Source organism: Amphiprion ocellaris, chromosome 7, assembly GCF_022539595.1.
Source record: "Amphiprion ocellaris isolate individual 3 ecotype Okinawa chromosome 7, ASM2253959v1, whole genome shotgun sequence".
NCBI lineage: Eukaryota > Metazoa > Chordata > Actinopteri > Pomacentridae > Amphiprion > Amphiprion ocellaris.
Window position 1 is genome coordinate 18,462,874 of NC_072772.1, and position 16,436 is coordinate 18,479,309.

At 39.3% G+C, this 16,436-nt stretch overlaps 1 protein-coding gene across 2 annotated transcripts; it reads right to left on the reverse strand.

The window, feature by feature from the left end:
- Positions 1–848: 848 nt before the first annotated feature.
- Positions 849–16,314, reverse strand: LOC111575910 (serine protease 16). 2 transcript variants are annotated; one of them, XM_055011916.1, is made up of 13 exons: positions 15,860–16,314; positions 13,239–13,414; positions 12,119–12,218; positions 10,652–10,781; positions 9,860–9,983; positions 8,111–8,188; positions 7,642–7,689; positions 7,426–7,545; positions 5,850–6,014; positions 5,469–5,610; positions 5,147–5,326; positions 4,789–4,943; positions 849–1,486 (listed from the first exon to the last, which is right to left on the reverse strand). In XM_055011916.1, exons 1-13 carry the CDS (start codon positions 15,966–15,968, stop codon positions 1,415–1,417), a joined length of 1,599 nt encoding a protein of 532 aa, XP_054867891.1. In that variant the 5' UTR covers positions 15,969–16,314; the 3' UTR covers positions 849–1,414. The 2 variants fall into 2 exon arrangements, with proteins under 2 accessions (XP_054867891.1, XP_035809242.2); XM_035953349.2 differs by lacking the exon at positions 15,860–16,314 and adding an exon at positions 14,107–14,266.
- Between the last annotated feature and the right edge of the window lie 122 nt (positions 16,315–16,436).

Genomic DNA, 16,436 nt, shown 5'->3' on the forward strand with positions numbered 1-16,436 from the left:
TGAGCGTTTGTGTGCTTGTTTACTACAGTAAAGAGATGAAGGTTGTTAGAAACAGGATAAAATAGAAGCACTGCAGTGAAAAAGTGCTTCAGGTTTACTCTCCTTCTGCACCCCTCTTTCTCTGTGCTGAGGTGTGTGATAGCATCTGTGAGTTTACTATGAATAAGAAAACATGTATAGTATCAAAGAAAACACACACAGCTTATTTGGCGAGTAGCAAATGTCTTGAGAGGTCTTTAGGTCCTTATGCATGTAGATGAGTGTGCGAGTGTGAACTGAAATATAAAACACGTGTAATGCCTGGGAATTTGACTCACAATTATGCGACTGGTTAATTTTAACATCCTTTCAATGTGTTTTATATCTAGTGTTTGTTACAGTACCCCTGTATGTGTGAGTGTGTGTGTGGTTGTGTGTTTGTGTGTGCCTGTGTGTCCCCTCCTGCTGTTCTGTCCAGCCTCCAGTTGATTGATGATCTCCACTCCCACGGGGTCAGCAGGGTCGTGACCTCCCACTTTTGACCCCCCTACAGAGAGGTTCACACACACACACACACACACACACACACACACACACACACACACACACACACACACACACACACACACACACACACACACACACACACACACACACACACACACACACACACACACACACAGAAACAGATGGCCTTGGGACAACTGGTGCTTCCTCACCTTTCTCTCACAAACACCCTCCGATCTCGCTGTGATTTCTCTCTCTGCCACAAACACAACAACACAACTACAACAGACCCACAGACACACCCTGACAACACACGTTCATTTAACATTCGAACAAATCAAAATGACAGAAGAAAATCCAGCTAAATGTTTCAGATTAGCAAGTTTACTGTATTTCATTGAAAACATCAGATCGGTCTCTCTGAACTTTGATATGCAGTGATTTAAGAAAAATGTTTCCCGCCTATGTAGCAATATCACACCCTAGTGACTCCACAAGGTTATAACAACTGATGAATCCTATAAAAACAAACTATACTGTTTTATTTTATCAGCACCACACAAAAATTAATGAGTAGGAAAGAGCTACCAAGGTATTGTTATTATAAATATGTAAGCAGAAACTGTCACAACCTCCTTAGAAATCTCCATTCAAATCAGCAATAAATTTGAGGATTAAGTCCAAAATAATGGCAGCAAGGACATCTACAACAGAAATCTAAATAAATCAAGCTGAAACTAAAAGCACGTAAACACACAGATCAGCTGCAGCCCTCTGAGATTGTTATAGATGGAGAGTGAAGAGGCGGAGAACCGGAGAGAGGAAATGGAGGACGAAGCAGAACGGAGAGGGAGGCCAGATTATTAACTATTTCTTATCAGTTCCAGGGGACGACGATAAGAGCTGATCAGGTTATAATGTGATGTGATCACACTGTTATTTTCTTCATCTTCTCCCCGGCAGCTGTCTCCAGCCAGCGGGCCACATGTTTCTCAATCTCCTGAGAGGTGGGAAGATGAGAAAATAATGTGTTAGAAATCACCAAATATATATATTTCATTTTATCTTTATGCTTTATCAACCAAACTACATAAATTGTCGTATTTGTATTGTTGCTGGCATGACTTTAAAAGCTGATTTTGATGTAGGATGACTAAAATGTGATTCATAATATTACACTAAGTGATTCCTTTGACATTTTTGTGCAACATTAAGGCAGTAATGAAACAAAACCCCTTGCCAATAAAAAAATAATAATATACATGACTGTTCAAAAGTTTGGGGTCATCCAGACAATTTCATGTTTTCCATGAAAACTCACACTTTTATTCATGTGCTAACATAACTGCACAAGGGTTTTCTAATCATCAAATAGCCTTTCAACACCATTAGCTAACACAATGTAGCATTAGAACACAGGAGTGATGGTTGCTGGAAATGTTCCTCTGTACCTCTATGTAGATATTCCACTAAAAATCAGCTGTTTCCAGCTAGAATAGTCATTTACCACATTAACAATGTCTACACTGGATTTCTGATTCATTTGTTGCTGTCTTCCTTGAAAAAAACTGCTTTTCTTTCAAAAACAAGGACATTTCTAAATGACCCCAAGCTTTTGAACGGTAGTGTATAGATGGGTGGCAACTTACAAAAAAAACAAAAAAACCCACATGACAATGTAAAGCTTCTTGCCATCAGAACAGAATCAATGCTTCTTGGCGTTGATTCTTCAAGTCTCTGAACTCCTCTGGAGAAATGATCATCATTAATCAAAATAAAATTGCCTCATTTGATGCTTTGATGATGATGGTGGAGAGTGCTGTCTATCACATCTCCCATAAGATGTTCAACTGTGTTGAGATCTGGTGACTGTGAAGGCCACAGCATGATTCACATCATTTTCATCAAACCATTCAATGACCCTTCGTGCCCTGTAGATGGAGGTATTGTCATCCTGGAAGAAACCATGTTGATTATGATCCAAATGTGTCATCACAGGATAAAATAGATCACTTGGAACAACTCTGTTTTTTTGACCTGCAGTAATCTTTCCCTCTAAGAGGAGCACTGGACCCAGATCATGCCAGCAACATGCCCCTCATAGCAAAACAGAGCTAATGGATCCCCTCATTGTGGGGGTAAAGCATGCACATGCCCTATGTTCTTTCTTGGTGGACTTGATCAGTGAGGGCCAAACACATGCCCACAGAATAGCAACTTGTCAGTCACCAATTTCCAATTTGCCACAATCCAAAATATACTCTGCTTTATAATCTATTTTACTCAAAATGAGACTTTAATATAAAAAATGAATATGATGCTGTCTTGAATCCAGTTACTGAGACCCTAAACTCATGAGAAAAATGTTTACTTAGGAAACAAATCAACTGAGAAACGGAATGTTTTTTTTATATACCTCTATAGACTTCTTTTATCAACAGAGGAGTCGCCCCCTGCTGGCTATTAGACAGAATGCAGGTTTATGGGTGTTTGTCCCACATTAACTCGCCACTTCTCAAATGGTGAAGGATTCCTTATCTGACCATATCACTTTTCCCCATATCTCTGTAGACCCAATGTGCAGTCTTCTTTGTAATGAGGATTTGTGCACTCTGAGTGCTTTTCTTGTCTGCATTTGTTGCATTTTTCAACTCATTTATTCATGTTTTTCCTGTAATTCATCACCAAGCTGTATATTACGGATAACATGATCATACTATATAAAATGCTGGACAGACTCCATAGTCTTTGTTCTGTGTAAGAACGTGTGCCAACATTCAACTGATGCTGATGCAGTTTGAAGGCTCATCAGATGCCAAAATATAAAACAAAGGTTTTACAATTCTGAAGGGTTTTATAGCAAAAATTGCCTTATTTTTCATTGGAGCCATAATAATGTAAAAAGTAGAAATAAAAAATGTTGTTCTCATAATCCACCAGCAATGTGTGCTTGCATGAATTTGACAAGCTAGTGTACCACCTTGTTGGATGATCTTATGTTCACGCAAAAGAAAGTTCACCCTGCTGGAGTCCTCCACTACCCTGATTAATGAAAGGGATGCAAGAGGGCTGAAGTTGGTCTGAACACAGCCTCAAAGTCAAATTAAGTTTAATTTAACAGTGAATTTGCCTCTTTCTGTTTCCATGGACAGTGTTTCCTTGTTGAGCTACCGATGAGGGAAACTAACGAGAAGATATGAAAGTTAAAGTCACATCAGATTTGTTTTGTTTTTTTCAAATGCATTTTTGTGCTGAATGGTGCCTGTGGATATTCTCTCGTAAATGGAAATGAGGAAGGAATCTCTTTACAGTCAGTGTGGACAGTAGGAATGGCAGCAAACCAATAACTCTGTCAAAGCACACCATGGAATCAGCTTGTGAGTGTTGTTTTAAGTCAAATATAGAAAGAGGTGAACAAATCTTTCTATGACACAACAACACTGACTGGTATCTGATTTATGCTCCAAGGATCACTAGTGACCTTAGACATTGTAGTTTAAAAAATGTCTCACTGAAAATCTTCATCAGCAAACAGATTTTAGTCAGTTGTTATGGAAATTTTGGAGGCTTGTCACAAGAGATGTTGAAGCCAAAAGTGGCCGTGAGCTCCACAGAAGTTCTGGTGAGAGGACGTTGTGCTGGGGATTTTTGTTGATTTGATTTACATGTTTGTTATGATTTGACGTTCGCGAACGAGTCAGTTGTTTGAATGGCTCTTTTGAGAGAGCGATGAAAACCGGTTTGCAGTTGCGAGGCGTTCATATATGCAAATTGCCCACGTTTTCTTCACCTGTGTGCCACATGAGTCTGAGTAATGACATCTCTGATTTTGACTTGTCCACAGCACGCTCCATTCACATAAACAGCTATATGCAGCTAACTTAAAGGAGAAGGAAAGTGAGCGCTGCCCGAGTCTGACTGACTGGAGCAGAGCCACATTTACACCCCCCCCCCCCCAAAAAAAACACGAAATGTCAAAGGAAATGTAGCAGGCTGTAGCTTGCGTAGTTTTTATTGTGGCATAAAGTTTTTTTGGTGAGGGAAAATTCTAAATAGTGATCTCACTGTCAAAGCATGGGGATATGGCACCACCTTATGGAATGCTTACAATGAAAACACAAGCCAAATGAAGTTATAATTGATATTCCTGAATAATTCCCACCAATAGAGTATGTATTAGTGGGTTGTGTAAGTTTGAATTATTCTGATCCATATCGTATCTTATAACTGCTACCAGTGATTATTTCCTTCAAAGAGCCAGAAATCCCATCTGTATTATGAAGTAAGGTGTACATGCTGTACCTGTCTGGCTTTCCTGAGTGAGCAGCGGTCTGTGAACCTTCTGCTCGCCATGTCGGCACAGTGAGCGGTGTCCTTAATGAAAACTGTCTGAGCTTCTTCTCCTTCCTCAGTCCTGTCCTGGACCACTGACAGCTCCTTCCATGGGTCAACTCCACCTGTGGCAATGATTATACAGACCTTTATGTCAATATAGTCGCTCACCACTGTTCTCATGTCTAATGAGGGAATGAGGGGTAGCTTCCTCACAGCCTTTCACTGTCCAGAAAAAATGATTACAGCTACATCTCACCGTAAAGCTTTACTTTTCTACTTTACTCAGTTGCTGTGATTTTGTTGATTTTGTCTCTTGTAAACGCACCGTTGACATAAAGGACCCTGTGTGTGTGTGGGTTGTCTCCTCCATAGTAGTTGTTAGTGAAGGCGATGCGTGCAGGCAGGGAATGCTGGGAAACACCAAACACCATGGTGCAGAGCTTAGTCTGAGTCTGCAGGGTCACCATCCCAGAGAACGGACAAGAGGCATCTTCACAAGTTTCATCTACACACACATGGAAAAGAGTTCAGGACATGAAAAGAATGATGGTTGACTGTATATATTTTGTTGTGTGTGTGTGTGTGTGGGTGTGTGTGTGTGTGTGTGTGTGTGTGTGTGTGTGTGTGTGTGTGTGTGTGTTTTGTACAAAATCCAAACTCAGTGCAGGTCTGGTAAATCCACTGTCTCTCTGCTCTCCTGCCAGAGTGGATAGATGTGTCCATCAGATCCTTCACTGTTTTCTCATGGGAGATGTCCAGACCCGACTCTTCACTGCTGGAACGGTAGATCTGCAGAGTGCACAAACACACATAAAGAGAAAAAAAACACACAAGGACATTAAAAAAAACACCCACCCTGGAACCTGCACACCCTCCAAATAAAAGAAACCCCTAATGATTACACCTTCTTGGTTGAACTCCCACAAGCACTTCTCTTGTGAGGAACTCATTAAAATGGTTCAGCAGTGACATCTGGTGGTAATATCTGTGCTTAAAAGGGGACAATGGAGGCCTTCAGGTTTCCATACCTGTGAAAGTTTAATGAGGCGGTTGTAGGCTTCCATCTCCTCCTCATATTTCTCGCTGGCGTTGGTCATAACACCACAGAGCTCATTAATAGACATGAGTACCCCTTCTTCATTGTACTGCACCGTTCCCATCACAATGTCGGCTAAGTTTTGCATCAGCTCAACCTGAAGTGAGGGCGTATGATAAAAGAGTTATGCTTCACTGTGGAATATTTATTCTACCAAAAGGTGAATGAAGAATACAAAAAATAGGGTAAAATTTGATCAAGTGATACTCATTGCCAACAAGGAGAACAGGTAGGAAAAATATCATCTAACTAAAAAATAGCCTGTATGTAACGCTAAAACTTCACACGCAAATGAGAATGAAAATTAGTAAGCGAGAGAGCAGAGAGAGGTGTTATGTTAACAAAAGTTGATAAATAACTCGAATAAAACTAAAGCTAAGCTAACTGAGAGTAACAAATACACAGTTCTGATCTGAAGCTAATAGTAGGCTAATGGATACATGACTGGAAAAAGCAGATGACCAGGGTAAAATAATTGACTAAAAGTAAAGAATATGGTTAAAATATCATAAAAGGTAATAGATAAATGGTAAATATATCACTAAAAGTAATGAATATGAAGTTAAGATGTTTAGCTCATGGCTAGGCTTAATGGTTGAAATAGCTAAAATAGCTGGTTGAAATAACTAGCTAAAAGTCATAGATGAATTACCAGTTTGCTAAAAGGAATGGTTTTAAACTAATTTTAAAAATTGTTAGCATTAGTGAATAAACAATAAACAAAAGGCTAAAATTGCTCAAAGTAGTGAATATATGGTTCAAATGTTAGCAGCCCAATAGGGAAATAATCATAGCACAAACAGTTAAATTACGTGGCTGGTTGAAGTAGTTAGCTAAATGTAATAGATAAACAGTTGAAATAGCTAAAAGTAATGAATAAACATGGAATGGTTAGCTAATTAGCTGACAGATAAACAGCAAATAGTAACCGAATGTATTGCATGAAAAATCAAAAGTAAAATAAATGAATTAAATATTCACCTAAAAGTAATGAACAGTTGATTGCAATAGTAGTTTGACAAAGAGCAGTTTAAATGTCTGAAGTTTTGCTTTGTACATTACAAATGTGACCATGACCAAACCAAACACTGACTGCTTAGTTAAATAAAAAATATTTGCAACAACAGAAGTCATTTTAATGTTGTACATCTCATTTTAAAATCTAAAAAAAAGCAATTTTGGAACACATGCAGTTGTTGATAAGGTTAGACTACTTGACCTGGGCTGTGAAAAGGGTTTGAACCTATGATTTAAATGATAAGTTGGCTTTGCGAAACATGTAGATTAGTGTCACTGTTCAATAGAACAATCCAAAGGCTTGTTTAGTGGTCCCATGTTGAATGGTCAAGTATGGAGGGTTCACTACATGAGCATGTGGTGTTCAAGAATATATTTTTAATCCTCACAAAGAAAAAGGTGTTACAGCCGGTGCATTGCCTGCCTTTTTTAAAGCCTAGCAGCCGCAAAGTATTCCCAAAAGCACTCCACGAAAAAAACAAAGCCTTCACCTGGTCATAGTGATCTTTGGGGATCTGACAGCAGCCAAAGTCTTTGGCCACCTGGCTGACGTTTCCACCCACCAGGGCTGCTTCCACTGCTGCAAACGCTTCCCGCACTTTAGCCAGACACTGCAGGAAAAGGATGAGGGTGAATTCAACAGAAAAAGCAACAGACAAGATTTAATTACTGTCACACGATGCACAGACAGGTGGCAGCCTTCACACCTTCTCTGAACCTCCAATTGCCTCATTCGTCAGGCCCAAGCCAACAATCTGAAACACAGGAAATGGCAAATGTGTGGGTGATAGGAAACTATAATCAGTAGAATGATCTGTGTCAAGTTGCTGTTCTGTGTGCAGAGATGAAGGCAAAGTGAGGATACGGAGATAAAGCTCTTGGTCGTATTTCTTCAAATATGATGGGATTAGACAACCTGACAAGAGTTTTTTAGAATAAACTTCTTAAAACTGTATTGTTTTTGGGCAACAAAATAAATGAAAATGAAAATAACATCTTTATTATTGTTCACTATAATTACCTGCTTTGTGATGTTGAGAAATCTTTGAAACAGCATTTAGACAAGAATGTTCGAGGGTGGAAATACAAAGAAACGATTTTGTAATTCTTATAGTTTGCTTTAGTTGCTTAGTTTTGGTTTCTTTTTTTAGGATGTCAAAACTATAACTAGTTTACATTGTTGTAGGCAGAAAAGTCCAGCTTCGCCTTGACCGGAGCAGAGGAGGCCACAGCTCCATACACCAGATTAGGAAACTGAGGAGTCAAAGAGAATGGAGACAGAGGAGTGACAAGAGATAAAAATGTGTTAATATGTAGACAGTTGTATGATAATGTGTGATCTACTTCCTCACCTGTGGAGTGTGCAGAAAAGAGAATGCATCTAGTGCGTTTAGCAACCAATAAAAGATGGGAGATCAAAGATTATAGGACCATTTTCAAAGGTAAAGATTAAGGCATGAGAAGATTAAGACTAACAATAAATTAATCTAATGAACATATTTTTGGATCTAAAGCTTCACGGGTCCAAAAACACATCACTCACTGTAACTTATTTAACAATTAAGACTTACAAGTGTCTACTGTTGCCATAAATGCTATGATAGTGACCTGAAGGCCAACAAATGCACATTTTACTTCCGTTTGAGTAACACTGGTAAACTATGGAAGCCCATTCCTGTCAGTGTGATGGCAAAAAAGGTCCCATAAATCAATATAATCAGAGACTTTCTCGAAATGAATTAATATCTCAGAACATGACGATTTGATCAGTCACATCATTTGACACGTCTGTCAGTAATTATCTTGGCCATCCAACACTTCTGGTGCATCCATCTGCAGCCGTGCTGTTTGCCAGATGTTTGCAGCTCTTGGTCAGTGAAGGATGGCACTTCAGCTTCATCTGTCTGATTTCATCTCTGCCAAATTTGGTCCTTCTGCAGCTTTCTCTCTCAAGTCTGGAGTTTGAGATTTTGTGATTCTATCCAAACCACTGAAACTCCATGATTTGTGATTCCACATCTGAGTTTGTCTTTAAAGGTGGTTTCCATTCGGGTCTGCTTAGCTTTGTCTCACCCACTTCTGTTGCTTTGGCATGTATGAGGAAACATACACATTTGCAAATTTTGAGAATGTTTCTCATTATTTTAAGCTACTAAATCTTTATTTCAGGAAAGTTTCTCATTATAGTGACATTATAATGACTCACGGGACATTTTTCCATCACATTGGTTTCAATGGGCTTTCATAAGACTCTACAATACCCAATTGCAAATTTCTATTCTCTGTATAGAATGAATGGGCAGAAAGCCGCAGACAAAATAGAGAAGGCATGAAATACTGAGAGATGGATTAATACATATTTGGCCTTTCATAAGATTATCTACAATAGGAAAACTAATAGGGGCACTGAAAGGACTGTTGGTCTCATATGTTGAGACAAACATCTTTTTTTGTTGGTGAGCTTAGTAGTTCCTAAGCGCAACCTTCGACAGCAGGTGATGAATCCCTGTACTATTTCAAAGGAGATTCAGAATGTCCTTTCTTATCTCTTTAAGGATGTGAGCAAAAGAGTGACCTTTATAAAATATAGCCCCTCCACAATTTTGCAGAAATAGATGACTCACACTGCAGCTCTTCTAAACCAGCTGATTCCTATCTGTGAACTTCAAAAGAAAGATTCTGATTTGATACGTTTTTGTAAAATGATGCAGAGAAAAGAAAATAATCTTTTTAAACATGTTCTCATGCCCACAGTGTCTGGAAGGAATTAATGTTGTTTAAGGATGGAAGTAAGTGAATTTAAAAAAAAAATCTATCACTGTTATTTACAGATTTATTATTCAAAGTAAAAGATTCCAAGGTGCAATGTCTTCAAGCGACGAGGCTTTATGTAGCTTTAAATGTTTTCAGAGAGTCATATCTGACCTTTCCTCTGAACCAGGCGGACAGAGCTCCAGAGTACGAGCCTCCAAAGCTGATCCAGGTGTTCCTGTGACTCAGATTGAAGCTTTGGCTGATGTGCTGGTGGAATACAGCCAAGTCAGTGAGCCTGAACCAAAGAGAACAAAATACAGAAAATATGGACCTTTGGCACATGGGACATTTAGATGCATAGACATAAGTTTGACAAGCAGAGCACAAACGAAAAAGACCTTCAAAAGCACACTAGCTTCCTCTAACTCGTCAATACACTCAAAGAAAATTAATGAGGGAGGTGAAAGAAAGAAATAGTTTAAAAAGCTGACATCTGTCCTGAGGATGTCCCTTTTTTCATTGACTGACCTGGAAAATGTTTTTAAAATGCTTTATATTTTTATTTGATTTAGTTTTTAAAGGAGCTTGAAATGCCTATATTCATGACTATGATTTGTGCTGACTGTGATTGGCTGGGAGGTGCCCATAATACACAAAATGCTAAAAACAAATCTTATGATGCAAATGTTTGATCACTGTTTGCCTTATATGATTAGGATTTGTTGCTACATACAGTGAACTAGATTACTGGAGGCAAACTAAATACTAAAACATTAATAATCACACTTATATGAAGAGAAGAAAGTGATCTGAATCAGTATAAGAAACTGAAAGAGACAGATGCACATACATATGCAATAAGACAGAGGAAGAGGGGAGAAAAGTGGTGTGAACACACACACACACACACACACACACACACACACACACACACACACATGCTAGAATAGAGCTAACACTAACGCCTGCTGGCTGCTCAGGTCTGCCAGGTTCTCTGTTTTGAGGCCATCAGGGTTGATGCTGTCGCCATAGAAACGGTGCTCCAGAGCCACTAGCAGAGCCCCGCGCTCTTCAGCCATGTCAACATGGTGACCTTGGAAAATATGTTCAGAGCAGATAAGATTCAGACTGGAAGGCTTAATTTAGCACAAAATGCAACTGCAGCGTGTGAGAGGGTTAAAAGTGAATAGAGAAGGTAAAATGTGTGATGAGGTGATGACCATCAACACCGTCAAACCCCAACAGGTATGTAAAGGTAATGTTCTGTAAGCAGAACAGTGGAAAATGTAGTGTTAATTTCATTTCATTTGTTATCATTACAGTTTCTTTACTAGATTTCCTCTGATTTTAACTTTGGATTGCAGCCTAAAAATGATGCTGATGATGAAGATGTGTGAAGCATTATTCCCAGCAAAAAAAGGACATGAGGTGCAGGCAAATTAAAGGGGAGTCGGTAAAAGTAGGAGCAAGAGCAGGAAATAATTACTGAAACAAATAATGGAGCAAATTTATGCTCAGGAGGAACAAAAAAACCACTGTAAATTACATCGTAATTACCTCTTTATTTACAGTCATGGAAAAAATTATTAGACCACCCTTGTTTTCTTCAATTCCTTGTTCATTTTAATGCCTGGTACAACTAAAGGTACATTTGTTTGGATAAATATAATGATAACAACAAAAATACAGTGGTCCCTCATCTACCACCGGGGTTACGTTCCAGACGCGAATCCACAAAGTAGCGACCATATTTATTTTATTATTTATTTATATTTTCATGTTTTGTAAACCCTCCCATACACAGCAGAGCAACACTTATCCAGGTTGTTTTTTCCTGACTAGATCCTCACTTGTGCTGTATTTGCTCAGATGTACGTCGCTTTGGATAAAAGCATCTGCTAAATGAAATTCTAGAACTGTAAAAATAGTAAATAATCTTGACTTTCATTAATTCATATATGTTGTTTTTAAGTTCTAATTAAGTTGATTAAATGGTATTTAGTTATTTCTGATCTTTTCAAACCTCCAATTTTGAGTAAAAATCAGATATGGACCACTGAGTAACATACATACTAAAAAAAGAAAAACAAAAAAACACCACAGTATTTTTTAAATTCATATATGTACACAGACCATTACTGGAGAATAAAGTAGCTTTCCCACTAGTTTCTCAGCTTTTATGTCTTTTCTTTTCCTCTTGTTCCTACGTATTTGCGTGACATGGTGAGTACTGACAGAACTCAATTTAGACCAGAAGGACATGAAAAGCTTCCAAACAAGTATCACCTTACCACAAATATGATGCTTCATTAATGGTGTTTGCACTTTCGTTTCATAGTTTCTGAGGATGTGTTAGAAAGTTTTATCAGCCAGTCTGACCTTCAAAAGTGTAGGTTCGGACAGGTGAAGACGTGTTGCATTTTTCAGTACCTGCCAGAACATCAAACTCAAAGATGGGCCCTTCTCCTCCAATGAAGAGAAACACTGGACCATCAGGACGTTGCCAGTAAGCTTCGTTCACAAAGAACCTCTGGAAGACAAAAAGAAAGAGCGATTTGAATAAAAAAGAAAAAGTTCTGTTCATGTTCGCCCAAAGCAGCAGCACTGCACAATCATGGCCTTGGTGTAAATAATCCTTTACTAAATGATGCAGTGCACAAATTTGCACATTGGCAGCCTCGAATGGTTGGGAAAGCTAAATGAAGCTGAACATTTCATTCATGTTGTCAGGAAATGTTGTCTTGTCACTCTCTGGTGGATTTGGAGTGGTGAAAAGGTTGATCCAGCCCTGATTTCTCTGAATCAAGTGCCCACTTGCTTTTGTCTGTAGGACCAAATGGAATGAAATGAAAGCAACAGAGTTGAGTGGGACAGGAGATTTGTTTTATTGGAGCCTTTTTTTGTGACTGAAGCTGACAAGGCAGCTCCTTTATCAGCTTTACTGCAGTCAAAACAATCCTCAGAAGTACTATGATGGCGTCTTATTTGATGCTTTAAATAAAATAAGGCCCTCTTGCGGGGTATCAGATGTAAGAGATATAAGATTTCTTTGATCATCACATTAAACTTTCATAGTCGAGTGTAGTGTGAAGAGATGCAGTGGCCCAGATTTGAAACTCACTAAAATGGTATCAGGGGGATTTGAAATAGGCAGTATATGTAAGAAAAACCTCAAACATCTCGCAACTGAAGGAATTTTGTATGACCGGGAGCTAGAAATTTCCCCAAACTGGTGCCAAACTGATGCAAATCCAGCAAAATACCTTCAAGAGGGAATTTCTGTTAATGGGGGTAATCTAACTTCTGATGTCAACTGTGTAATTACATTATCCACCACATTATATTGCTTCTATTGATATTTTAGTTTAAATAAATGGTTAAAAAATTACATTACTTGAGGTATTGCTGAAGTGTACCATTTCAGTTGTAAGCACTGTATCAAAGAGAATCAAATGCTTCCTTGTTCAAATATGTCAAAATCTTTTTCTTCCTTTTTTCCATATTTTTCACACGACTGCATTTGATCTGATCTTTGTTTGATCTTCTCTACCTGAGCGAAGGTGTTAACATCCTGTCGGCTGAAGTGATCCAGAGGTTGGTGGATCCAGGCCTCCGTCACATGTTGCAGAGGCTGCTGGCTGCTGGCCATGAGCGTCAGGAGAAGCTGCTTGTTCTTCTGCAGCTGGAGTTCACGCACACGCTGTTTGATCGTCCTCAGAATCCGACCTGCCGGGAAAAAAGAAACAAAAAGCAGAAAAAAAAGAGCAAGACAACTGTGAACAGAGTTTGTATGAGCCCAGTGTGTATTTGTGCAAACCAAGGCTCAGGTTTTGAAGTGCACCATGACGTCCATTCTTACACAGCTCTGTCTAGAATACATTTTCCTATTTTGCACCAAGCCTACTTTGATGTTCATGTCACTGCTAACAAAACTCTTCCTACAAATATGATACATGATCTATTTCAGGAACAATCTGACAATAGTTTCCCAACAGACCCACTGCAAACACCAGCATTTATTTGTTTTCTCTTCTAACTGGACAACAATCATAACTAAACCTGCAAACAAGTACCCCGACACAACTCAGACCAAGAAGCTTTCAGAGCCAAGTTCACTGGCAAAGTAGGAGCAGTAAATACAGTTTACTGGGCATGCTCAGAGGAGAGCCTCAGACAGTACCTCTACAATCTGATCTGATCCAATCTGGAACCACAAGCTTCTGTCTGTTCCCAAAGTATTGATGAATGCAGAAATGAAAAGTTAACCATCTGCTATATTTAAAATACAAGTGTGATTTACACACTTTAAAATAAAAAATTCTAATTATTCTTTTTTAAATTTTTTTTAAGGGCAAAACCAAAAATTTATGTAGCCATAAAATCCATTAACACATTTAGTGGAACATTCATCAACTCACCAGAATCAACACAGCTGAAGAGCAGCAGAGGGATGAGATAGCAGACTGGTGAGAAAAGCATCTTAACCATCAACTCAGGGTAATTCAGACTAAACTTAATGTATATCTAGTGTGTAACACTGTAAGACTCCGGAGCATCTCATCACTCTGATCCCTATATAGTCTACAGGAGGGGCCACACAGAGGAAACAACGCCTGTAAACTGGCTGTGATATGAGCTGAGCATCATTGCTATGCTCTACATGTAGCACATCAAGAAAATGAACAAATGTGTGTATGTGTGTGTGTGTGTGTGTGTGTGTGTGTGTGTTTGCCATATACAAGCTGCTCAGCAAAGTATAGCGTCAGCCCGGTGATGTAATTAGACCTCTCTGCTTTGTAATGGCTTTTGTGCGATGGTTGAGTTACAAGAGCAGTTTTCACTGTTTCCTACTCTCAAGCTGCATCAGTGTGTAGAAGCCATTAGAAGAACTGTTCCAGAACTTCATTTGATTTCAAGTATTGTCTTAGAGGTGGCTCTTTAGCTGCTACATGATAATATAAAATAACAATTACAATGAGTTAAATGAAGGATGAAAGTTAGCATTTGACATTTGATTTGGGTATTTATTTAGATATTATAATATGTACAAATGTGCCAACTGTATTTCATACCGGCTGCACAGTGGCTTGGTGGTTAGCACTCTGATCTTGCAGCTAGAAGATCCCCACTTCGCATCCCGGCTTGGGCCTGGGATCTTTCTGCATGGAGTTTACATGTTCTCCCTTGTGGTGAGGAGATGACAACTCCCATCCACTGGGTCCTCAGGTGGCGGATAGAGGAACGGCCCTCAGATATGAGTGCTAGCTGCGAATAGCAGTCCCGGACCAAATCGCGGGTTGCATAGCACCCGCCTGTCACCCGTTGCAGGGTTACACGAAGACCCATTTGGGAAGCAGGAATGGTGATAGCATTGGTGGGTGAACATCGATAGACAGCTGTTTCTGTCACTGATGACTGTTTGTTAAGCGGATGAACTATAAAGAGTCAGCATTTAGGAAATTCTGCCCCCTTCAGTGGGGAAATGCTCCTGTGATAGTCTTGGCAACTCATCACAGTATTTCAGTATTTATGCTACTAGAAATTCATGATGAATTCAGATTACAGCTCCACGGTTGAAGCCCGTGCTACTCGGTCCCCATAAGGTTATGATAAAGTCCCAACAACTTCTATTGAAGAAGATAGCCCAAATCCTTCCGGATTGGTATCTTCTGAGGTCAGAATCATGAAGGGATTCTACAGACCAAAAAGACCCTATTTCATTGGTACTCTAAATTGTCGTACTCTCTCATCACAATTCTCAACAAATACATCAACGCTTATAATATCTCATCTGTGTGCATTCAAGAACTCCGACACATACATGAAGAAAGGGATAAAATTACCCATGATCTTGGTTCAAACACACTGTTTACTGCACCTCGGTAGAGTTGGGATTGTAGTTCAAAATCATCTCCTTCCCCTTCTCACAAATGTCACAAGAGTTATTAAGCACATTGTCACGGCAATATCACAGAATGGACCTCCTATTCACATAATCAGCTTCATTATGTGAGGGAGCTGTGATGGGGGTGTGTGTGCCATCTATGCAGTCAATCACACTGAGAAATCCTAAAAGAAATTAAAATTACTAATCCCAGTCTGAGGTTGCAGCACGATGTCATTAACAGAATATGATTTAACATTAATTTAACAGATCTCTACATCATTCACCTGCAATCCTGTGGAACTCCTCCTTGATGGCTCTGACAGGTTTATGTCCAGGGAAAACCACAAAGATGGGTAAAAGCCGTTTCAGGGCCAGACACACATTTCTGACCATCCTGCATACAGTTGTCTTACTGAAGTGCTCTGCATCGCCTACATTATATAAAAAATTCTATTTGCAAAGAACCGCAGTGCAACACACAATATCTGCTGGGATGTGAGAGCATGACTGCGGTTGGTAATGTTGCAAATGTAAGGACGGATTAGGTTGTGGATGTAGATTATGGACTGTGACGTGAAACGGTACCGCTCAAAAAGATAATTGTCCGGAAATGCAAGAACATCTATGCGACGAATATTTAATTCTCTGTGCAGTAATGCTGCTCCTTCATCCACTGGATCGTTCATAAAAGGACATGCCATTTTGACACACGGCAGAACTAGACTTCGCCAAAACTCGCCTGATGACTGAATGAATGAGGAAATCAAAAAGTGTGTGTGACCGAAAGAGGGCGGAGACAGAGAAGAGCTAAGCTGGCAGTCTGGCAAACATTATATGTTGTAGTATAACACACAGATGGAC